Here is a 22,279-nt window from a genome sequence, read left to right as displayed (position 1 = left end):
TGGCCCCGCGGGACCCCCCCGAACCTCTGGGACCCCCCAGACTCCTCAGCCCCCCCGAGAACCCCCAGAGCCCCCCGGCCCCGCGGGACCCCCCGAACCTCTGGGACCTGCCAGACTCCTCAGCCCCCCCGAGAACCCCCAGACCCCCCGGCCCCGCGGGACCCCCCGAACTTCTGGGACCCCCCAGACTCCTCAGCCCCCCCGAGAACCCCCAGACCCCCCGGCCCCGCGGGACCCCCAGAGCCCCCCGGCCGTACCGGCGGAGCTCGGGGGCTGCCGGAAGCAGCAGAGCGGGGCCAGGCCGCAGGCGAGGGGCAGCAGCAGCAGCAGCACCAGCGAGCCCAGCTTGGCCTCCAGCCCGGGCGGGGGGCGCGGGGCGGGCCCGGGGCTCCAGGCCAGCTCCTCCGGTCCCGGGCCGGCTGCCGGTTCCCGTCTCCATCCCCTCCCGGGTTCGTGCTCCGGGTCCGGGACCCTCAGCGCTCAGAGCCGGGGAGGATCCGACCCGCCGCTGCCCGCGCCGCGCTTCGCATCCCCGGGGGGAACCGGAGCTGGGACGGGACGGGACGGGACGGGCCCGTCAGAGCACCGGTGCCGCCTCCCGGTGACTCACAACCCCCCACCCCCCTTTCCAAACGGGAACCGATCCCGTCCCGTCCCGGGGCCACCCGGAGAACGGCGGGGGGTGGGGGGGAGGTTAGGATCCCCGGGGGAGCGGGGAAGTGGCTCCGGTAACGGCCGTAAACCGGGAACCGGATCAAAGCTCGGGAATCGGGATCATGGAAGCGGGAACCGGATCAAAGACCGGGATCAGGATCAAAGACCGGGATCGGGGACCGGGGACCGGGAACGGGACGGAGTCCCGGTCCCGGTCCCCGGTCCCCGGTCCTCGTCCCGGTCCAAGGTTTCCGGTCCCGCTCCCGGTGCCCCCCCCCCCCCGCCCGCCCCAACCGCACTCACCCCTCGCCGTTCCGAAAGGCGGAGCCGACGCGGCGCGTCCGGACCAATCGCGAACCGAGAAATCCTGCTCGTGTCCTGAGTGACGCGAGCGGCGGCCAATAGGAAACGAGAATTAAAAAAAAAAAAACACGGAGCGTGGCGGGTTCCGTCGGGGCGGTCCCTGTGCCCCCCCCCCCTAAAATTCCCCGGGACCGCGTTACCGGAGGAGGGGGGGGGGGACCGGAGCCACCCGCCGGTTGTCGCGAACCGGTTTCCCCGCCGTGGAAGCGCTCGCTGCTTGTTTGCCGGTGCCTCCGGACGCGTTACCGTGCGGCTTCAACCCGAATTTCGGCTCTTCCCGGTAGCCCGACCGGACCCCTTGGCCCCCATCCGCTCCCCCCGCCCCGGGCCGCGCCGTGGGCGGAGAGCCCGGCCCCTTTCCACCGTGGGGGGGGGGGGGGGGGGGGGGGGGGGCGGGACTTGCTGGGTTCTATCCCAGGATACCGGAGATCCTGCTGCACGGCGCCGGGAGCGGGCGGAGGCGGCTCCGGGAACGGGGGGCACCCCAAAAAGTGCGGGAGGGGGGGGTTGGGGATCCCCTCCGCGTCGGGGCACTGAGCCGGTCCCACCGGGATCAGCACCCTCGGGGGCGACCGGTGGCCCCGGGGATGGAGGCAGGGCAGCGGGGCGCCCGGCCGCCCCCTTCCCCGACCCCCGCCGCCCCGGCCCGGCGCTCGAGGGCTGCAGCTCGCCCAGGGTGGCGGGAGGGGGAGCGGGGCGGGGGGGAGCCCCCCGAGGTGGGTGCCGCCGGGTTCCCCCCAGCTCGCATCTCCGGGGGCGCGGGCAGCAAAGCCGAGGAGCCGCCGCCGCTGCTGCTGCGCGTGGTGAACCCCGACGACGTGTGCGGCCTGCGCGGCCCGGAGCCCCCCCGGCCCCACGAGCCCCCCGCCGCCGCTCTCTACCAGGTGGTCTGCGACCTCGGCGCCCCCCCTGCACGTCCAGCTGGGTCAGTGGGGCGCGACCCCCGGCGCGGCGGGGGGGGGAGCCGGGCGGCTCCCCGGGCCAGGGCAGGCAGCGCACGGCCGCCTCTCCCTCCCTCGCAGACGACCGCTTGCGCCCCGCGCCGCTCCCCGGCTCCGGCGTCGCCAACCGGCTGCCAGCCCCCCCGCAGGGACCCGGCCCCGCCGTGAGTCCCCGCAGACCCCCCCCGCGTCCCCTCGCCGGGCGTGGGACCCCCATCCCGTCCCCACACGCGTCTCTCGGCAGCTGCGCCTGACGGAGGAGGAGAAGCGCTGCTGGCGCGGGAGAGGGTGACGCTGCCCGGCACCCTGCCCCTCACCCAGGTGCGGTGGGGGGGCTGGGGGGGGCGGCGGGGGCTGCGCGGGGCAGGGCTCACCCCTTCCGGCCCCCCCCCCAGGCCGAGGAACGGATCCTGAAGAAGGTGAGGAGAAAGATCCGGAACAAGCAGTCGGCCCAGGACAGCCGGCGGAGGAAGAAGGAGTACCTGGCCGGGCTGGAGAGCAGGTGGGCGCCGGCGGCACCGCGTCCCGGCGCGTTCCGGGCGTCCCGGCGCGTCCCGACCCCTCACCCGTCCCGCCTCTGCCCCGGCAGGGCGGCTGCGTGCTCAGCCCAGAACCAGGAGCTGCGGGAGAAAATCCAGGAGCTGGAGAAACGCAACGGGTGAGCGCGCGGCACGGGGGGGCAGACGGCAGCGGGCGCCGCCGGGACGGGGCGCGGGAGGGCGGGCGCTCGCCGACCCCTCGTCCCGCAGGTCCCTGCTGCGGGAGCTGCAGGCGCTGATCGAGCAGACGTCCACAAGGCCGCGCAGACCGGTGCCTGCGCCCTGGTACGGCACGCGTGGCAGCACAGCGTGGCACGCCATGGCACGGCACGGCACGCGTGGCGGCGCGGCACCGCTCAGATCCCGGTCCCTCCCGGCAGATCTGCTCCTCTCCCTGGGACTCATCCTCTTCCCCAGCTGCAGCCCCTTGGGCGGGGGCGCGGGGGGCAGCCGGGACGGCACCGGAGGTACCGGGGCCGCCGCAGCCCTGCGGGGGGGCCTGCAGCCCCCCCCCGCCCAGCGCTGCCCACCGCAGCGTTCCTTGTTCCCACAGTGATTTCCAGGAACATCCTGGCGCAGCGGGAGCCGCTGGGATGGGCCGGAGAAGCGCCGTTCCCCGCGCCGGGGTGGCTGCGGGGGGAGGAGCCGGGAGCTGCGGCTGCAGACGGAGCCGGGGGGGGCACGGGGATGGGAGCCCCCCCGCCGGCAGGGAGCCGGGCGCCAGCTCCTCGGGGCGGGGCCCCCCGGGGGGCGCGGGGGCAGCGAAACGGGGACCCGGCAACGAGATGTGACAGGAGCGGAGAGCGGCCCCGGGCGGGGGGGACACCCATGCGCCGGGTGTGCCCCCCGCCGGCTCTGCGCACCGGTGAATAAACCCGCGCCCGGTCTGCACCCCACCGCGCCTCGGGGCTCAGCGCCGCGGGGAAGAAGGAGCCCCCGACGGGAGAGCGCGCCGCCCTGCGTCGCGCCCGGGGGGACAAACACCCGCGTCGTTCCGGCGACAGCGATCAGGATTTATTTTCCTCGCGCGGGCGGGGCGCCCCTCGGCCAGCCCCGCTGCCGCCCCGGGCCGCTCCCGGCAGGATTCCGCGCTCGCGGAGCCGGGCAGGGCCCGCCCCGGGCGCCCGTTCCTCCTCCCAGGCGGTCGGGAGCCCCTCGGCGCCAGGGCTGCGCTAAATGGACTCGATCTGCTTGCGGACCTTCTCCAGCGCCTTCCTGTCCAGCACGCGCTGGCGGCACACCACCAGCACCGCGAAGACGGCGGCCACGCACATCATGGTGCCCACGAACCTCCAGAAAACGTGCGCCTCCATCACCGCCGAGCGACAGCTGCGCCCAACGGGGAGCGTCAGCGGCGAGGGAACAGCCTCGGCCCCACATCCCGCCCGTCTCCCCCTGCGACCCCCCGGGCCGCCCCCTCCGCCCCCGCACTCGCCTCTTGAACTCGTCCCTCCGCGAGCTGGGGCAGGTGATTTTCTCAACGAAGCCGGTGGGGCTGCACTGCTCGACCGTCTTCTGCGAGCGAGAGGGGCCGGTGAGGGGCCGCGGCGGGGCAGGACCGGGCCCCCCCCGGCCCCCCCCGGCCCCCCCGGCCCGCGCTCACCGCCTGGAAGCTGGAGCAGCGGGCGCACTCCTGCGCCACCACGAAGTCCTCCACCTGCCAGCACGGCGTGGCCGACACCGGGCTCGCTGCGGACAGGAGACAACGCGGCCACTGCGTGCGGGCCCTGCCGGGAACCCGCCGGGCCCGGCCCCGAGGCCCCTGGCCCCGCACTCACCCGACCGCCTCTCGTCGCTCGCCGCCATCCCCGCCGCGGCCTGCGGAGAGAGCGGAGCCGCCGTCAGGGCCGCGCACCGCGCCGGGCCTCCTCCCACCTCCCCGCAGCCGCGCGTCGCCCCCCGGCCCGCCCGCTCACCGCAGGCCGCAGAGCAGCGCCCCCAGGACGGCGCAGAGGAGGCGGCAGCGCGGCCCGGCGGGGCCAGGGGGCCCCATGGGTGCGGCGGAACTACCGGGCCGGGCCCCGCGCCTCCGCCAGCGCCGCCATCTTGAGGCGCGGGAGCCGCTGGGAGAAGCGGAGGCCGACGGGAAGGGCGGGGGGCGGGGCTTCGGGCCGGGGGCGGGGCTTGGGGAACGGGGCGCGGCTTGAGCGACAGGGCGTCGGGGGGAATGGGCGCGGCTTGAGGGAGGAGGCGTGGTTTCCAGCAAAGGGGCGTGGTTTCGCCCCGCCCCGCCGCCCCCCCGCCCCGCCCCCGGTCCCCCCCCCGTCCCCCCCCGTGCCCCCCCCGCCCCAACACAGACACGGGAGCCGGGGCAAGGCACAAGCTGGGCTTTTATGGCACGAGGCACAGATTGGGGGGGGGGGCAGCCCTCCTCCCCCCCCCCGCTCCGGCCACGACCCCCCCACCCCAGAGAGGCGCCCGCGCTGCCCCGGGGGCAGGCGGGGGGAGCGGCGGCGGGGGGGTCAGGCGGCCCTACGCCAGGGAGCATTTACCCCCGTCTTCCTCGGGGGCCGGGCTCCAGCAAGGGCCTGCTGCTGCTGGGGGCCTGGAAGAGGGAGGGGAGGGGGTTCAAGAAAAACAGGCGGGTCCAGAGCAGGGCGGGGGGGGTCCCTTGCCCGGCCCCCCCGGCCCCCCCCAGCCCCACTCACCGCTTTCCGGGAGGATTTGTGCAGGATGTCCCGCGCCAGCGTGCTGAAGGCCTGGGGATGAGGGGGACGCTCAGCGGCCGCAGCACCCGGGGACCCTCCCTGGGGATGGGGGCCCCCCCGTGCCGCTCCCGTCGGGGACCCCCGCCCCCGCGCCTGGGGGGGGCCCCCCCTCACCTCCTCCACGTTCACGCTGGACTTGGCGCTGTCTCGAAGAAGCGGATCCCGTGCTCCTTCGCCAGCTGCGGGACACGGGCACCCCCCTCCTTGACCCGGTGCCAAGGAGGGGCCCCCTCCCCCAGCCCCCCTGTGCCTCCCCAGCCCCACGGTGCCCCCCCCAGCCCCACGGTGCCCCCCCCCCCAGCCCCACGTGCCCCCTGCTACCTTCTCGGCCTCGTCCCGCTGCACTTTGCGCTTGCCCTCCATGTCGCACTTGTTGCCGATGAGGAGACGCTCGACGCCGGCAGAGGCGTTCTGCGGGCAGGAGAGGACGGGCAGGACCCCCCCCTCGCCCCCCCCACGTACCCCAGCCCCGGCGCGCACCCACACCCACCTCCTTGATGCTTTTCATCCAGTTCTGGATATTCTCAAAGGATTTCTCGTCGGTGATGTCGTACACCAGGATGATGCCCTGCCAGGGGGGTGCAGGCAGTGGGGCAGGGACCCTTGGGGGGGCGTTCCCCGTCCCCGGGCAGCCGTGGGACCCCCCCGGCGCTGCCCAGGCCGCCAGCGCCCCCCCGCCGTACCACGGCTCCGCGGTAATAAGCTGTCGTGATGGTTTTGAAGCGCTCTTGGTCCCGCCGTGTCCCTGGGGGAGAGGCAGAGGATGAGGGCGGCTCGGCGGGAAGCTGGGAGGGGGTCCCCATTTCACACCCCCCCCTCACTTACCAGACCTGCAGCTTGATCTTCTTCCATCGATGTCCACTGTCCGGATTTTGAAGTCAATCCCTGGAAAGGAAAGAGAGAGCCGGGGCCGGTGATGCCGGGACGGGGCACTGGGAGGGATGCCATAAACAGCTCCACTCCAGTCCCGTTCTCCAGTCTCCCAGTAACCATCTGGCACCCCGGGAAAGGGAAAGGGGGGGGGGCGGGGGGGCAAAGTCCAGGCCTGGCACGGGCCGCAGCGGGTGGGAGTGGGTCGGCGGCGTCCCCCCGAGCCCGCCGGACACGGCGTTCCCGCAGGACGGCGTCGGCCCGCGGGCTGCCTGCGGCCCCGCACCGGGGCGGGGGGGAGACAGACGGAGCTTCCGCAGCCCCGCCAAGGCACAGGCTGGCAGGCGCTCCCCCTCTAAACCTTCCGCACCCCCCCCCGCTCGGCCCGTTTCAGGACACGCAGGACACCCTACTTCAGGGCTGAGGCGGAGGAGGAGGAGGAGGAGGAGGAAGGGCCTGGAGCGGCTGGGGGCCCCAGGCCGGGGGATGACGGTGGGGCACAGCCCAGGGACTCCAGGCATCGTCCGCAGCGGAGTTACGGCACGGGCCGTGCCGGGCGGCTGCTCCGTGCTCAGGAAACGGCTTCTCCAGCAACCTCCCAGGAGGAGGAGGAGGAGGAGGAGGGGGCGGCGGGAGCGGCACCGCGCGGCGGCCGGCACCGCTGTGCCACGCCGGCGTCCCCGGCGATGGCAGCCCCCGGCAGCGGCTCGGAGCCCCGCTCGCCGGCCGGGACGAAGCGCGGTGCGGCCGCCTCCCCGGCGCGGGCCCGCGCTGCCGCCGGTGCCGGGACGCTGGGCGCTGAGCGCCGCCCTGGCCCGGGAGCTGCGGGAGGACAGGGGCGCGAGGCGGCGGGCGGGGGTCGCGGGGTCCCGGTCACGCACCGATGGTGGAGATGTAGGTGCTGGTGAAGTTGTCCTCGGCGAAGCGGATGATGAGGCAGGTCTTGCCCACGCCGCTGTCCCCGATCAGCAGCAGCTTGAAGAGGTGGTCGTAGGCCTTGGCCATGGCCCCCGCCCGCCGCGCCGCCGCCGCCGGGACCCGGCCCGGCCCGGCCCGCCGGGGCGGAGACTCGCCTTCAGCCCGGCCCCGCCGCCATGACGTCACCGCTTCCCGTGACGTCAACGCTGTGATTACCCGACGTCACGACCCCCCGTAGTCCCCCCCCTCTCCGACAGGAGCCCCACCCAAGATGGCTGCCGCACGCCGACCTTCCCAAGATGGCGGCCGCACGCCGAAGAACCTTGCCTTCCCAAGATGGCGGCCGCACGCCGACCTTCTCAAAATGGCGGCATTATTACCGACCTTCCCAACATGGCCTCCGCCGCCGCCCCGCGCCCTCCCCAAGATGGCGCCGCCCTCCCCTTCCGCCCGCGCGGGGAACCCCGCAGCGGATATAGCGGCTGGCGCGCGCCGACCCGCCCCCCTTTTCGTCGCGGCTGCCTCCACGCCGAGATGCCCGTGAGTGCGGCACCGGCCCCGGCGCCCCGCCCGCCCCGCCGCTCCCCGCCCCGCCCGGGGCCCAGCGCCACCGCAACGCGGGGGAGGAGAGCGGGGAGGGGAGAGGGGCTCCGGTCCGGTCCGCTTGTCGAGGCCGCGGGGTTGGGCCGCGCCCGCCGCCATCTCCCCGGCGGGGGCCCCAAGATGGCGGCGGCGGCGGCGGGGAGCGAGGCGCTGAGCGGGATTTCTCCCCGCAGCTGGCCAAGGACCTGCTGCACCCTTCCCCCGAGGAGGAGAAGAGGAAGCACAAGAAGAAGCGGCTGGTGCAGAGCCCCAACTCCTACTTCATGGACGTCAAGTGCCCGGGTAGGGCGGCGGGGCCGGGCCGCGGCGGGCCGGGGGGAGCGGCGGGTGCGGGTGTCCGCGCCGCGCCCCCTCAGCGCTGCCGCCTCTCCCCGCAGGTTGCTACAAGATCACGACGGTGTTCAGCCACGCGCAGACCGTGGTGTTGTGCGTGGGTTGCTCCACCGTGCTGTGCCAGCCCCACGGGGGGCAAGGCCCGGCTGACAGAAGGTGGTGTGGCAGAGCCCGGGGGGCGGGGGGGGGGGGATTGCGGGGCTCTTTGTGCGCCCCGGGGGTCGCGGGGGCCGCGGATCCTCCGGTCTGCGCGACCGTAAAAGCCGCTTTCCCCGTAAAACGAGGCGAAACCGCGGAATTCTGCCTGGCGAGGCAAGGAAGTCGCCGCACAGCGGGGCTTTGAAGAGGCCGCGGCGCTTCCGAGGGCTCGGCCGGTTTGATTCGATTTTATTCGATTCGATTCGATTTGGTTTCTCTCCCCTTCCCCAGGCTGCTCCTTCCGACGAAAGCAGCATTAAGCCGCGGGAGCGGAGATGGACAGGACGACGCGCGCAGAGGGCCGGGAGCGGGGGCTGCCGCCGCAGAGCTGCGCGTCCAGGGAGCGGCCGGCCGCGGCCGCCACTCGCGCTGTCCCCGTAGCCCCGGCCGTCTTGCGGTCAATAAATTTTGGATAAAATACGTACGGATCCGCTCGGCTTTGAACGCTCTGAGCCCTCGCACGCGCGGATCAGCGGCGGTTTTGCCGGATTTTTAGCTCCCCCGCTGCCGTCAGCTGGCGATAGCAGTCGCAGGCGCGAGGTTTCCGACCCGAGCCGAACGCTCGCTGCCGGGTCCGGTTTGGGCAAAGCTCGGGGCCGCGCGGCCGCGCCTTGGTGGGCTTAAAGCCTTACAGAGGGGAAAAAATGGGCGTTTCTGTCCGTAAAGGTTAATTATTGCACGGTAAACCTCCTCTTCCGCGCTCGGAGGGAGCAGCGGAGAACCCAGCAGAGCCGCGCCGAGGGATTCCCGCTTCCCCGAGCCGCGGCGAGCGCCCGGTTTGGGATCACGGCGGAGACCCGTCCCCGCGCCCCCGCCGGGGCGGTTACACCCCGCGGATCGGGGGGCGCAGGCGGCACAGCCGGGACGCGGGAAGGGCAGACGGAGGTGTGCGGGGGGGGTGGTCTGCCAGGACCCCTAAACGCCCCCCTGGGACCCCCAAACCCCCCCCAAAGGGTCCCTCAGGGGGATTCGGCTGCTGGAGGGGGACAGAGGCACTGGGGGGGTGACAGGGTGACCCCACATTTTGCTGCTGGGGGGATGGAAGGGGGGGTCTTAAAAAAAGGGGAGGGGGCAAAAGGAGGGGTGCAACCGGGAGAGCAGGGCAGCCCCCCCACACCCTGGCTACCCTGCTCGTGATCTTGGGGGACGTGGGGGGATGGGGGCAGGAGGACACTGGGGGGATGGGGGGGGACATGGGGACACTGGGGGGGGGGCATGGGACACCTGGGGGGGCATGGGGACACTAGGGGATGTGGGGGCACATGGGGACACTGGGGGGGGGGGCATGGGGACACTAGGGGATGTGGGGGGACATAGGGACACTGGGGGGGATGTGGGGACACCTGGGGGGGCATGGGGACACCGTGGGGACACTGGGGGATGTGGGGGGACACAGGGACACCCCAGGATCACAGCAGCGTGGGGGACGCTGGTGACAGAGGCACCGGGGGGAATGTTGGGGACACGGGGGGGCACAGCGCCACCCCGGGAGGGCACAGGATGACGCGTGCCCTCCCTGCCCCACCCCGCACACCTGCGTCCCCTTCCTGGCCCTGCGGTGACCGGGGCGCGCCCCGATAGCCAAACAGAGCGCCGCCCCCGCGCCCCGCCGCGCCCCGCCACCACAAACAGCCCAGCTCCCGGCCCCACGCCCCGGCGCCTTCCGGGGGGCGGGAGGGGGCCCGGGGGGAACCCAGGCACTGGGGGGGGCCAGACCCCAATGCCACGGGGAAACTGAGGCACGGGAGGGTCCCCCCCACACAGGGGACAGCGAGGCAGTCGGGGGTGACAGCACAGCACCTTTATTGTCCCCCTGGCCCCGGGGTGGGGTTTGGGGTGGGGAGGGGGTTACTCGTCGTGGCCAGGGGGCGGGGGGGGCACGGCGGCCCCCAGGGTCACCCGGGCCAGGTACGTGTCGTCGAAGCAGCGGCGCCGCTCGGGGTCTTCCCGCGAGCAGCAGCCCTGGGGGTCGCGCCAGGCGTCCCGCGGGCTGGCACAGAGGGTGGCGATGCCCTGGGACAGCTGGGGACAAACACGGGGGGGGGGGCGAGGGTCAGGGTGGCTGGGGGGGGGTCCCCAGAGCCCCTGAACCCCCCCCAGGACCCCCAACCCCGCGCTCACCTGCTCCTGGGCGCAGGCGCTTTGCTCCTCGGAGGGCAGCGCGCAGCACGCGGCCGTCACGGCCCCCAGCAGCTCCGGCACCGGGCGCCTGCGGGACACGGACGGGGCGGGGGCGGGGGGGTCACATCCCGCACGCTGGGGTCCCTCTGGGGGGACGCTGGGTGGTTTTGGGGAGGGGGGGGAGGCACCCACCTCTTGGTGAGCAGGCGGGTGGGCGCGCAGAGCGAGCGGAGCAGCGCGGGGCCCGGCCGCGCCAGGCTGACGTTGTGCAGCTCGCGGTCGTAGGCAGGGTGGGGGGCGGCGGCGGCGAAGCAGCGGCCGCGGGCGCGCGGGGGCCCCCGCGTTGGCAGCACCGGTGCTGCTTCGTCTTCACCGCCGCCTCCTCGCGGCAGAACCGCTCCAGCCCCTTCTGCCACTGCGGGGGGAGCGAGCGGTTGGGGGCCGGGGTCCCTCCCAAACGCCCGGCTGCCCCCCGCGTGCGTGTGTCCCCCCCCCGGCACTCACGGCGTCGCGGGCGCAGGCGAGGCTCTCGTTGCGGCAGCAGCGGCCGTAGTCGCGCTCCAGGCGCAGGCGCAGGCGGACGCGGGGGCCGTCGGGGCCGTCGGGGCCGGGGGCGCCGGGGCGCAGCCGCCGTAACCCGCAGATGTTCCCCATGTTGGCGGGGGTGGGCTCGCCGGGGGGGAAGGGGGGCTCGCCCGCGGGGTCCCAAGCGATGGCGGCGGCGGCGGTGGCCTGCGCGAGGACGGCGTCGGGGCCCTGGGCGAAGCAGCGGCGGCGCGCGGCCCCTTTCTGCCGGCAGCAGTGGAACTGGCGCGTCTTCACCCCGAATTCATCGGTGCAGAACCCGTCCAGCACGTCCGTCCACTGCGGGACAGCGGGGTCAGACCGCCCCCCCACCAAAAGCGCCACCCCTCCCCACCCCGCGGCCCCGGGACTCACGGCGCGGCGGGCGCAGGGCAGCGGGGTGTGGTGGCGGCAGCAGGCGTCGAGGCGGGGCCGCAGGGCGTCGAGCGCGGCCGCCTGCCGGTGCAGGTGGGCGAAGGCGCTGGGGGGCAGTGGGGGCGTCGGGGGGGGCCCGGGGGGCTGGCGGCAGTGGTGCGTGACGGCCGAGGCCACGGGCCAGGCCGGGGGGAACCCGTCCAGGGCGCTGCCCCAGGCTGGGGGGGCGTGCGGGGGGTACGCGGCGCCCCCCTCCGCTGGCACCGGGTTTCTGGGGGGCAGCTGGGGCTCCAGCTCCTCCTGCAGCACTGGGAAAATCGGGGAGGGGGCGTGGGACGGCGGCAGGGGGGGGTCCCGCCGCCCCCGCCCCCCAGGCACAGTCGTTCCCTGGCCCCGTGTCCCCCCAACCCTCGCCGTCCCCGCGTTCCCAGTGCTGACCCCCCCGCCGCCCGCGTCCCCAGCCCAGGGTGACCCCGCTGCCCCCCATCCCGCTGTCCCCCCATCCACGTCCCCACCCCTGGGTGTCCCCTCGTGTCCCCCCACCCATGGCCCCACACCCCCCAAACCCCCAGCACCCCCTGTCCCCAGGCCCCCCCCATCCACATCCCCACCCCTGCGTGTCCCCAAGCCCGGTTGCTCCCATGTCACCCCCATCCCAGAGTGTCCCCCCTGTGTCCCCCACCCCGGGGTGTCCCCCCCGTGTCCCCCCACCCCGGGTGTCCCCGCACTCACGCTGCTCGCTGTGGGGGTGCTGCAGGACCAGCCTCTCCTGCACCACGCGCTGCGGCTGCTCTGCTGTCACCGCTGTCACCGGGACGGGGGGGGACACAGAAATGGGGGCGGGGGGGTCAGCACGGGGCCCACAACGAGGAGGGGACCCAGCGATTCGGGAATGGGACCCAGAGATGTGGGGGGGGGGACCCAGGCATTCGGGAATGGGACTCGGGTGCCCAGGGAGGGGATGTTTGGGGAAGGGGACCCAGATGTTTGGGAGGGGACCCAAACCCAGATGTTTGGGAAAGGGACCCAGATGTTTGGGGAAGGGACCCAGATGTTTGGGGAAGGGACACAGAGCGTGGGCAGCGACCCACACATCCGGGGAGGGACGCCAGGCGGGCGGGCGGGGACACAGGTGTTTGGGAAGGCACGTTGGGTGTTTGGGAAGGCATGTCGGGTGTTTTTGGGAAGGCACCCCAGGGTGTTTGGGCAGGGACCCCGGGGGTGTTTGGGAAGGGACCCCCGGGTGTTTGGGCAGGGACCCCGGGGGTGTTTGGGCAGGGACCCCGGGGGTGTTGGGGCAGGGACCCCGGGTGTTTGGGCAGGGACCCCGGGGTGTTTGGGCAGGGACCCCGGGGGTGTTGGGGCAGGGACCCCGGGGTGTTTGGGAAGGGACCCCGGGGGTGTTTGGGAAGGGACCCCGGGTGTTTGGGCAGGGACCCCGGGGTGTTTGGGCAGGGACCCCGGGGGTGTTTGGGAAGGGACCCCGGGGGTGTTTGGGAAGGGACCCCGGGGTGTTTGGGAAGGGACCCCCGGGTGTTTGGGAAGGGACCCCGGGGTGTTTGGGAAGGGACCCCGGGGGTGTTTGGGAAGGGACCCCGGGGGTGTTTGGGCAGGGACCCCGGGGTGTTTGGGAAGGGACCCCGGGGTGTTTGGGCAGGGACCCCGGGGGTGTTTGGGCAGGGACCCCGGGGTGTTTGGGAAGGGACCCCGGGTGTTTGGGCAGGGACCCCGGGGGTGTTTGGGCAGGGACCCCGGGTGTTTGGGAAGGGACCCCGGGGGTGTTTGGGAAGGCACCCCGGGGTGTTTGGGCAGGGACCCCGGGGGCGTTTGGGCAGGGACCCCGGGGTGTTTGGGCAGGGACCCCGGGGGTGTTGGGCAGGGACCCCGGGTGTTTGGGCAGGGACCCCGGGGTGTTTGGGCAGGGACCCCGGGGGTGTTGGGGCAGGGACCCCGGGTGTTTGGGCAGGGACCCCGGGGTGTTTGGGCAGGGACCCCGGGGGTGTTTGGGAAGGGACCCCGGGGGTGTTTGGGAAGGGACCCCGGGGTGTTTGGGAAGGGACCCCCGGGTGTTTGGGAAGGGACCCCGGGGGTGTTTGGGAAGGGACCCCGGGGGTGTTTGGGAAGGGACCCCGGGGGTGTTTGGGCAGGGACCCCGGGGTGTTTGGGAAGGGACCCCGGGGTGTTTGGGAAGGGACCCCGGGTGTTTGGGCAGGGACCCCGGGGGTGTTTGGGCAGGGACCCCGGGTGTTTGGGAAGGGACCCCCGGGTGTTTGGGAAGGGACCCCGGGTGTTTGGGAAGGGACCCCGGGGGTGTTTGGGAAGGCACCCCGGGGTGTTTGGGAAGGGACCCCGGGGTGTTTGGGCAGGGACCCCGGGGTGTTTGGGAAGGGACCCCGGGGGTGTTTGGGAAGGCACCCCGGGGGTGTTTGGGCAGGGACCCCTGGGTGTTTGGGAAGGGACCCCGGGGTGTTTGGGCAGGGACCCCGGGGTGTTTGGGAAGGCACCCCGGGGGTGTTTGGGCAGGGACCCCGGGTGTTTGGGAAGGGACCCCGGGGTGTTTGGGCAGGGACCCCGGGGTGTTTGGGAAGGGACCCCGGGGGTGTTTGGGAAGGCACCCCGGGGTGTTTGGGAAGGGACCCCGGGGGTGTTTGGGAAGGCACCCCGGGGTGTTTGGGAAGGCACCCCGGGTGTTTGGGCAGGGACCCCGGGCGGGGGGCACCGCGGCGAGGGCCGGGACGGCGGGACTCACCGGCAGCGCCGAGGAGGAGGAGGAGGAGGCCGAGGGCCATGGCGCCGGGTGCTGCGGCCCCGCCGGCGCTGCCGCCTTATGAAGGGCCGGGGCGGGCCGTGGGCCGCATCCTGCGCGGGCTGAGTCACCGCCCTGACGTCGCGGCGGGGCCGGGCGGGGGGGAGCGGGCGGGGAGCGGGGGCATCCTGCGCCCCCCACCCCCCCCAAACAGGGCTGCGCTCGCCCCCCCGCCCCACCCGGGGGCAGCGGGGCCACCACGGGGGTCCTGTCCTGTCCCCCCCCGGGTGGTCCCGTGTGTCCCCCCCCGGGTGGTCCTGTGTCCCCCCCCCCCGGCGGCCCTGGCCCCCCCCGGGACCCCTGCGTCAGCACGGGGGACAGCGGCCGGATTTCTGTGGTTTTGCCCCGTTTTGGGGCCTGCCCTGCCGCTGAGTCACCCCCCGCCGGGGGGGGCACCCAGGAGGACCCCGCTTGGGGCGGGGGCGGCTCAGCCTGCGTCCCCACCCCACAACTGGGGACCCTGCAGGGGCAGGGGGGTGTCACGGCCCCGGTCACCTCCCTTCACCCCGCGGCGGGGGGGTCCCAGCAGCCCCCAGCGCGGCCGCATCCTGCCCGGGGCTGAGTCCCAAGCTTTTGGGCAGGTGCCCGCTGGGGGGGGGGGGGGGGGGAACAGCCCCAGTGCCCCCCCCCCCCGATTGCCCAACAGCCGGCGGCGACGTGACCGGGTTTGCGCAATGTGCCCCCCCCCCCCGACACCCCCCCACCCCCGAGAAGGGGGGGCACCCACGTCCGGGTGGGGAAATCCCCGGCGGGGAAGGACCCAGGCGTCCGGATTTGGGGGGGGGGAAATGGGGACACAGGCGTCTGGGGTGGGGAAACCCAGGTGTCTGGGTGGGGGGGCTCAGGTGTCCTGCCCCCCCCCCTTCCCCGCCCCAGGACACCCAGGGGTGCTGCCAGCACCAAGGGGCGCAGGACATGCGCCGAGTTGGCCCGGTCTCAGCTCCGGCCACAGCCCGGCGGCGTTTCCCAGCACTTTAATGGGGGCGGGGGGGGGTGACACGCGCAGCGGGGGGGGGGCGCGCACACACACTGGGGGGGGTCAGAAGCGCTCCTCGGCGTCGGCGACGCGGGCGTCGCGCAGCTCCTGCAGCCGCCGCATCACCGCGCGCAGCTGGCGCTCCCCCAGCTGCCGGTTGTCCCGCGTGCGGACGCTGACGGTGCCGCGCTCCCGCTCCCGCCGGCCCACCACTGCGGGGGGACGGGGGTGTGGGGGGGCGCCCTGCGTACCCCCCCTCCCGCCGTGTGTCCCCCCCACCCCGGGCACCCACCCGTGTTGGGAACACCCACCCGCACGTGCACCCACAGCCCCCCCACCGCCCAGTGTGTCCCCAAGGGGGTCCCGGGGGGGTCCCGAGGGGGGGAGTCCCCAGGAGGGTCCCACGGGGGGGGCTCAGGAGGGGTCCCAAGGGGGGGAGTCCCACGGGGGTCATGGGGGATCCCAAGGGGGTGCTCGGGGGGGTCCCAGGAGGGTCCGGGGGGGTCTCACAGGATCGTGGAGGGATCCCACAGGTGGGGGGGTCCCGGAGGGTCCCACGGCTCCCCCCCAGCAGCACCCCGGTTCCGGTGGGGGAGGGATCGGGTGCTGCTGACTCGGCGCAGCCGCTCCCGGGGTGGGGTGGGGTGGGGGGGTCCCGGGGGGGTCTGCGGGCTGGGGGTGTCCGCGCCCCCCACTCACCCAGCTGGAAGTTGTAGTGGGCGAGCTGCGCCCGCCGAATCTTCCTGGCCAGGGTGGCCCCCGCGTCCCCGTCCAGGTCGGCCACCAAGCCGCCCCCCCGCAGCACGGCCTGCACCTGCCCCTCGGCGTCAGCGGGGGGGCGCGGGGGGGGCGGGAGAGGGGACGGGGGGGGCGTTTTGGGGGGCACACTCACCTCCCGCGCGTAGTCCTCCACTTCGGGCGCCTGCGGGATGACGACGGCCTGCAGCGGGGACAGCCACAGCGGCCTGGGGGGGACACGGGGGTGAGCCGGGAATTTGGGGGGTCCCCAGGGCCGGGGGGGGTCCCCAGGGCCGGGGGGGGGGTCCCCAGGGGCGTCCCCCCCCTCCTCACCATCGGCCGCCGCAGCTCTCGGCCAGCACGGCCACCATGCGCTCGACGGAGCCCAGCACCGCGCGGTGGATCAGCACCGGCCGCGCCGCGCCCCTGCTCGCGCTGCGGGGGGGCACCGGGGGGTTGGGGGGTGCAGGGGGACCCGCACCCCCCAATCCAGCCCCGACACCCCCCCCAGCCCCAGTTCTGCCACCCTGGCCCAGCTCTGACCCCCCCCAGCTCCATTTCTGTTCTCCCCACCCCGGCCCAATCCTGGCACCCTCCCAAACCCCAACCCCCGGCCCAATCCTGCCCCCCCCGCCTTAATCCTGCCACCCCTCGCCCCAATCCTGGCCCCCCAGCCCCAATCCTGCCACCCCTCGCCCCAATCCTGGCCCCCCGGCCCCAATCCTGGCCCCCCAGCCCCAATCCTGCCACCCCTCGCCCCAATCCTGGCCCCCCCGCCCCAATCCTGCCCCCCCCGCCTTAATCCTGCCACCCCTCGCCCCAATCCTGGCCCCCCAGCCCCAATCCTGGCCCCCCAGCCCCAATCCTGCCACCCCTTGCCCCAATCCTGGCCCCCTGGCCCAATCCTGGCCCCCCCGCCTTAATCCTGCCCCCTGAGCCCCAATCCTGGCCCCCCAGCCCCAATCCTGCCCCCCCTGCCTTAATCCTGCCCCCTCCAAAGCCCAAATCCTCACCCCTGGCCCAGTCCTGACCACCCGCAGCCCCAATCCTGCCCCCTTTGAGCCCCAATCCTGGCCCCCCCCCGCAATCCTGGCCCCCCACGCCCCAATCCTGGCCACTCCCCAAATCCTGCCCCCCCCAGCCCCAATCCTGCCCCCTGAGCCCCAATCCTGGCCCCCCCCCCAGCCCCAATCCTGACCCCTGAGCCCCAAACCTGCCCCCCAGCCCCAATCCTGCCCCCCAGCCCCAATCCTGGCCCCCCAGCCCCAATCCTGGCCCCCCAGCCCCAATCCTGGCCCCCCAGCCCCAATCCTGCCCCCTGAGCCCCAATCCTGCCCCCCCCGGCCCCAATCCTGCCCCCCCCGGCCCCACACCTGGCGTACTCCAGCTGGAACCGCTCCGGCATCTGGAAATCCAGCTGGATGGTGCCGCACTGATGCTGCCGCCCCAGCGCATCCCGGATCTGGATGTCGATCTGTGGGGAACGCCGCGGGGCGGGGGTGGCTCCCAAAGGGTCCTGGTTTGCCCCCTCCGGGAGGGGGGACACACACGCACCCTCGGGGACCCCCCCGCCCCCCAAATCTCTCACCTTGGGGCCGTAGAAGGCGCCGTCCCCCGGACTCAGCTCCCAGGGCTGCCCGAAGGCGCGCAGGCTGCGCTCCAGCTGCTGCGGGGACGCATCGGGGCCGGGGGGGCTCGGGACGGCGCAGGGGAGGGGACACCAGGGACGGGGCAGGGGGCGCGGCACCGGCACGCGGGGGGACGCGACGGCACAGCCGGGAGGTGACGCACGGGACGCGGGGGCAAAGCTGGGACACAAGGGACAGGGGACGGCGCAGGGGACACCGGGGCGCAGCCAGGATTTGGGGACACGGCGGGGAGGGGATCCCACTCGGGGGGCATAGTGGCGGCGGTGGCCAGGGTGCAGGGACAGAACTGGGACGCGGTGTGGGGGCACGGGGACAGAACTGGGGACGTGGTGTGGGGACACGGGGACAGAACTGGGACGTGGTGTGGGGACACGGGGACAGAACTGGGACGTGGTGTGGGGACACGGGGACAGAACTGGGGATGCGGTGTGGGGGCACGGGGAGAGAACTGGGGACGTGGTGTGGGGGCACGGGGACAGAACTGGGGATGCGGTGTGGGGGCACGGGGACAGAACTGGGACGTGGTGTGGGGGCACGGGGACAGAACTGGGGATGCGGTGTGGGGACACGGGGACAGAACTGGGGACGCGGTGTGGGGGCACGGGGACAGAACTGGGGACGCGGTGTGGGGACATGGGGACAGAACTGGGGACGCGGTGTGGGGACATGGGGACAGAACTGGGACGTGGTGTGGGGGCACGGGGACAGAACTGGGGACGCGGTGTGGGGACACGGGGACAGAACTGGGGACGCGGTGTGGGGACATGGGGACAGAACTGGGGACGTGGTGTGGGGACATGGGGACAGAACTGGGACGTGGCGTGGGGACATGGGGACAGAACTGGGGATGCGGTGTCGGGGCACGGGAACAGAACTGGGGACGTGGTGTGGGGACATGGGGACAGAACTGGGACGCGGTGTGGGGACATGGGGACAGAACTGGGGACGTGGTGTGGGGACATGGGGACAGAACTGGGGACGCGGTGTGGGGACATGGGGACAGAACTGGGACGTGGTGTGGGGGCACGGGGACAGAACTGGGGACGTGGTGTGGGGACATGGGGACAGAACTGGGACGCGGTGTGGGGACATGGGGACAGAACTGGGGATGCGGTGTGGGGGCACGGGGACAGAACTGGGGACGTGGTGTGGGGACATGGGGACAGAACTGGGACGCGGTGTGGGGACATGGGGACAGAACTGGGGATGCGGTGTGGGGGCACGGGGACAGAACTGGGGACGTGGTGTGGGGACATGGGGACAGAACTGGGACGTGGTGTGGGGACATGGGGACAGAACTGGGGACGCGGTGTGGGGACATGGGGACAGAACTGGGGACGTGGTGTGGGGACATGGGGACAGAACTGGGACGCGGTGTGGGGACATGGGGACAGAACTGGGGACGTGGTGTGGGGACATGGGGACAGAACTGGGACGCGGTGTGGGGACATGGGGACAGAACTGGGGATGCGGTGTGGGGGCACGGGGACAGAACTGGGACGTGGTGTGGGGACATGGGGACAGAACTGGGGACGCGGTGTGGGGGCACGGGGACAGAACTGGGACGCGGTGTGGGGACATGGGGACAGAACTGGGGACGCGGTGTGGGGGCTTGGGGACAGAACGGGGACGCGGTGTGGGAGCACGGGGACAAAGCCAGGACGGGACGGCGGGGCCGCGCCCTGTCCCCCTCCCCGTCCCACCTGCTCGGCGCGGTCCCAGGTCTCGGCGTCCCCCAGGAAGCCGGGGGGGCGGGTGGCCAGGGCCAGGCGGAAGGAGAAGCCCAGGACGGCGTAGACGGCGCGCACGAAATCCAGGCAGGCGCCGATCTCGCCCTCCAGCTGGGGACCAGGCGTCAGCGGGGGGGTGACGGGGCGTGGGGGGGGTGACGGGGCGCGGGGGGGGTGACGGGGCGCGGGGGGGACGCCTCACCTGCTCCAGCGTGCAGAAGATGTGCGCGTCGTCCTGCTGGAAACGCCGCACGCGCGTCAGCCCCGTCAGCGTGCCGGGGGGCTCGTTGCGGTGCAGCACCCCGAAATCGGCCAAGCGCAGCGGCAGCTCGCGCCAGGAGCGCGGCCGGTGGGCGAACATCAGGCTGCGGAGGGACGGGGGGCGTAGGGTGGGACGCCGCTGCGGGCCCCCCACCCCGCGCCCGTCGCGCCCCCGCCCTCACCAGTGCGCCGGGCAGTTCATGGGTTTGAGGGAGAGGGTCTCGGCGCCGGCGGCGAAGGAGAACATGTGGGCGCCGTAGTGCTGCCAGTGCCCCGAGAGCTCCCAGAGCCGCGGGCTGAACACGTTGGGGGTCACCACCTCGCTGAAGCCCCTCGCGCGGTACTCGCTCTGCGGGGGCCGGGACGTCGGCGCGGCCCCTCGGCGCCCACCGCGAGGACGGGGTCGCCGTAGGGGCTGGGCGGGGTGGGGAGGGGGGCAGGGTGCGTCGGGAGGGGGGCGAAGGCGGACCCCCCCAGTTCTCCCCCCAGCCCCGGGAGAGGTGACGGTGGGTCCCGGGGAGGGAGGGGGGCGCCGTACCCGGATAAAGTCGACGAGGGCGTTGTAGATGTGGGCGCCGCGCGGCAGGAAGAAGCAGCTGCCGGGGCTCAGCTTGTGGAAGAAGAAAAGCTCCTGCTCCTGCGGGGGTGGGCGTCAGCGGGGGGCCGCCGCGACCCCCACCCCTCCCTCCCAGTAACGCCCACCCCACGGTGTCGGGGCTCACCCGCCCGATGCGGCGGTGGTCCCGCAGGGCGGCCTCATCCTGCGCCCGCTGCCACTCGGCCAAATCCTGGGCGCTGGGGAAGGCGACGGCGGCGACGCGCTGCAGGGACAGCCGGCCCCCGGCCCCCGGCCCGAACGCGGCCGAGCTCTGCCGCCGCGCGGGGCGGAGAAGGGGGGGGATCAGCGGGGGCCCCGACGCGCGGGCGCCCCTCTGCCCCGCAGCCGAACCTACCGCCAGGACGCGCAGCGCGGCGACCAGCCCCGTGTGCCGCAGGAGGGGGCCGCGGCAGAGGTGGAGCAGGGGGCCGCACCTGCAGGGACAGGGACGTGGGGACGGATTTGGGGGCTCCGCGCCCCCCTCGTCTCTCCCCAGACGCGCCCCCTCCCCGCTCACCTGTAGACGGTGGCCGTCGGGGACGTCACCTCCTCCCGGATCTGCCGCAGCCGGAAGCTGTTGTGCTGGGGACGGGGGAACAGGTGACAGCGTCGGCCCCTTGCCCCGTCCCGGGACGGGGAGGGGACACCCCGGCGAGGGGACACGCGGAGGAGGGGACGCGCCGGGGGGGTCTCACCTTGAAGAGCTCGAGCAGCTGCTGGCGGGTGGCCTCCAGGCGCTCGAAGGGGTGCCCGGCGCGGGCGAAAGCGGCGCAAGCCTCCTCCAGCGCCGGCAGCTCAGCGCGCTGCACCGTCCTGCGGGCGCGGGGACAGGCTGGGGACGCCGCGCCCCGCGGGGGGGCCCGCGCGCGCCCCGAACTCCTTACCTGTCACCCATGTGCACGTCGCAGAAGAAGCCGTCCTCGGTGGCCTGCGCGCCGCACAGCGTGGCACCGTAAAACTGCTCGGCCACCGCGCCCAGCACGCAGGCGCTGGACTGCCAGAAAGCCTGGGGGGGACGCGGGGGGGGGACACCCAGGCCGTGAGGGGCGCGGGGCGCGGCGCCGGCCCCCCCCGTCCCGCCGCACTCACCGCCCGGCCCTCCGGCGTGGAGAAGTCGAGCAGCTCCAGGTCGGCGTCGCTCTCCAGGGGTCGGTCCAGGTCCTGGAGGGTCCCGTTCACCCGGGCCACCAGCGCCGCCTCCGCCAGCCGGCCGCTGCGGGACAGCGGGGGCACTGAGGACGCGCCGGGGACACCCCGCGCACCCCGTGGGGACCACAGGGACGGTGTGGGGTGCCGGGGACACCTTGGGGACACTGCAGAGACTCCAGGGACCCCGCTGGGACAACGGGGACAACGTGGGGAGGCTGGGGACCCCACGGAGACTGCGGGAACCCTGAGGGCCCCACGGGGACACTGCGGAGACCCCGGGGACACCGCGGGGATGATGGGGACACCGCGAGGGCCCCGTGGAGACCCCGTAGGGACAACGGGGACACCGTGGAGACCCCGCAGAGACCGAGGTGAGGCTGTGGGGACACCGTGAGGACCCTGGGGACCCCGTGGGGAGGCTGGGGGGACCCTGGGGACTCCATGGGGACAACAGGGAGACCGTAGGGACTCCGGGGACCCCGTGGGGAGGCTGGGGGGACCCTGGGGACCCCGTGGGGACAACGGGGAGACCGTGGGGACTCCGGGGACCCCGTGGGGACACTGTGAGCAGCCTGGGGACCCCGTGGGGAGGCTGGGGGGACCCTCGGGACCCCGTGGGGACAGCGGGGAGACCGTGGGGACGGCGGCAGCACCGCGGGGCCAACGTGGACAGCGCCAGGACCCCGCGGCTGTCCCCGGTGGGGAGGGGGGGCCGCGGCCTGCGCGTACCCCAGCTGCGCGGCCACCTGGAGGGGGGTGGTCTGCAGGGCGCGGCCGGGCAGGCGGCTCCCCCCGGGCAGGGCGATGCGGATGGGGGTCCCCGGGGGGGGGCGGCCGCCGGCGCCGGCCCCATCGCGCTGCTCCCGCGCCGCCCGCAGCTGCTGGAAGAGGCGGAGGCGCTCGGAGAGGTGCGGGTCCGGCCCGGAGACCTGCGGGCGGGGTCAGGGGTCAGGGGTCAGCGCGGGGCCGGGGCGCCTGGGTCCCCTCCGGAGCGCGAGGCTGCCGACGGGCGGGGGGGGGGGATCAGGGGGAAAAGGGGGGGAGGGGCGCCGGGGGGAAGGGGAGGGCGCGGGCACGAGCGCACCCGGTGTCGGCGCGGGGCTCCCGCGAAGAGCAGCCGCCCCCCGGCGCGGGCGGACGGCATGGCCGGAGGCTCCGCCCCTTCCGGCCCCGGCCGGAACCCGG

The 22,279-nt window shown here is 74.3% G+C and overlaps 6 protein-coding genes across 9 annotated transcripts in view; 2 read left to right on the top strand and 4 right to left on the bottom strand.

Moving 5' to 3' along the window:
• Positions 1-22,279, top strand: part of INTS3 (integrator complex subunit 3) — a 187,142-nt gene that overhangs the window by 99,375 nt on the left and 65,488 nt on the right. The gene's annotated exons all lie outside the window — the stretch shown is intronic.
• JTB (jumping translocation breakpoint) lies at positions 3,490-4,505 on the bottom strand. Its single transcript, XM_086768327.1, is given in 5 exon segments — positions 3,490-3,826; positions 3,933-4,012; positions 4,101-4,186; positions 4,276-4,315; positions 4,410-4,505. Coding segments are annotated over 5 exon segments (444 nt in total). The 5' UTR covers positions 4,491-4,505; the 3' UTR covers positions 3,490-3,669.
• On the bottom strand, positions 4,810-7,171 carry RAB13 (RAB13, member RAS oncogene family). Its single transcript, XM_086768261.1, is given in 11 exon segments — positions 4,810-5,042; positions 5,146-5,196; positions 5,320-5,348; positions 5,351-5,384; positions 5,527-5,616; positions 5,696-5,773; positions 5,889-5,936; positions 5,938-5,950; positions 6,031-6,052; positions 6,055-6,090; positions 6,957-7,171. Coding segments are annotated over 11 exon segments (582 nt in total). The 5' UTR covers positions 7,081-7,171; the 3' UTR covers positions 4,810-4,985.
• Positions 7,380-8,547, top strand: RPS27 (ribosomal protein S27). Its single transcript, XM_086768286.1, is given in 5 exon segments — positions 7,380-7,533; positions 7,770-7,878; positions 7,974-8,053; positions 8,055-8,085; positions 8,359-8,547. Coding segments are annotated over 5 exon segments (396 nt in total). The 5' UTR covers positions 7,380-7,386; the 3' UTR covers positions 8,388-8,547.
• Positions 9,909-14,102, bottom strand: ECM1 (extracellular matrix protein 1). Its single transcript, XM_086768347.1, is given in 8 exon segments — positions 9,909-10,149; positions 10,249-10,336; positions 10,441-10,580; positions 10,583-10,663; positions 10,753-11,112; positions 11,188-11,495; positions 11,920-11,991; positions 13,937-14,102. Coding segments are annotated over 8 exon segments (1,263 nt in total). The 5' UTR covers positions 13,977-14,102; the 3' UTR covers positions 9,909-9,975.
• Positions 14,930-22,264, bottom strand: TARS2 (threonyl-tRNA synthetase 2, mitochondrial). Of its 3 annotated transcripts, none has more exons than XM_086768199.1 (18): positions 22,179-22,264; positions 21,824-22,023; positions 21,035-21,158; positions 20,830-20,951; positions 20,641-20,758; positions 20,463-20,527; positions 20,301-20,379; positions 20,070-20,216; positions 19,886-19,984; positions 19,530-19,696; positions 19,289-19,451; positions 19,060-19,197; positions 17,296-17,373; positions 17,081-17,181; positions 16,041-16,142; positions 15,862-15,934; positions 15,669-15,783; positions 14,930-15,181 (listed from the first exon to the last, which is right to left on the bottom strand). In XM_086768199.1, the coding sequence occupies exons 1-18, from the start codon at positions 22,236-22,238 to the stop codon at positions 15,033-15,035; spliced, it is 2,100 nt and encodes a 699-aa protein (XP_086624325.1). In that variant the 5' UTR covers positions 22,239-22,264; the 3' UTR covers positions 14,930-15,032. The 3 variants fall into 3 exon arrangements, with proteins under 3 accessions (XP_086624325.1, XP_086624326.1, XP_086624327.1); XM_086768200.1 differs by having other exon boundaries at positions 20,070-20,168; XM_086768201.1 differs by lacking the exon at positions 16,041-16,142.

The sequence above is a fragment of the Chlamydotis macqueenii genome, chromosome 28 (genome assembly GCF_036417535.1).
Source record: "Chlamydotis macqueenii isolate bChlMac1 chromosome 28, bChlMac1.mat, whole genome shotgun sequence".
Taxonomy (NCBI): domain Eukaryota; kingdom Metazoa; phylum Chordata; class Aves; order Otidiformes; family Otididae; genus Chlamydotis; species Chlamydotis macqueenii.
Note: the sequence above shows the minus strand (reverse complement) of the source record. Positions and strands in the feature narration are given on the sequence as shown.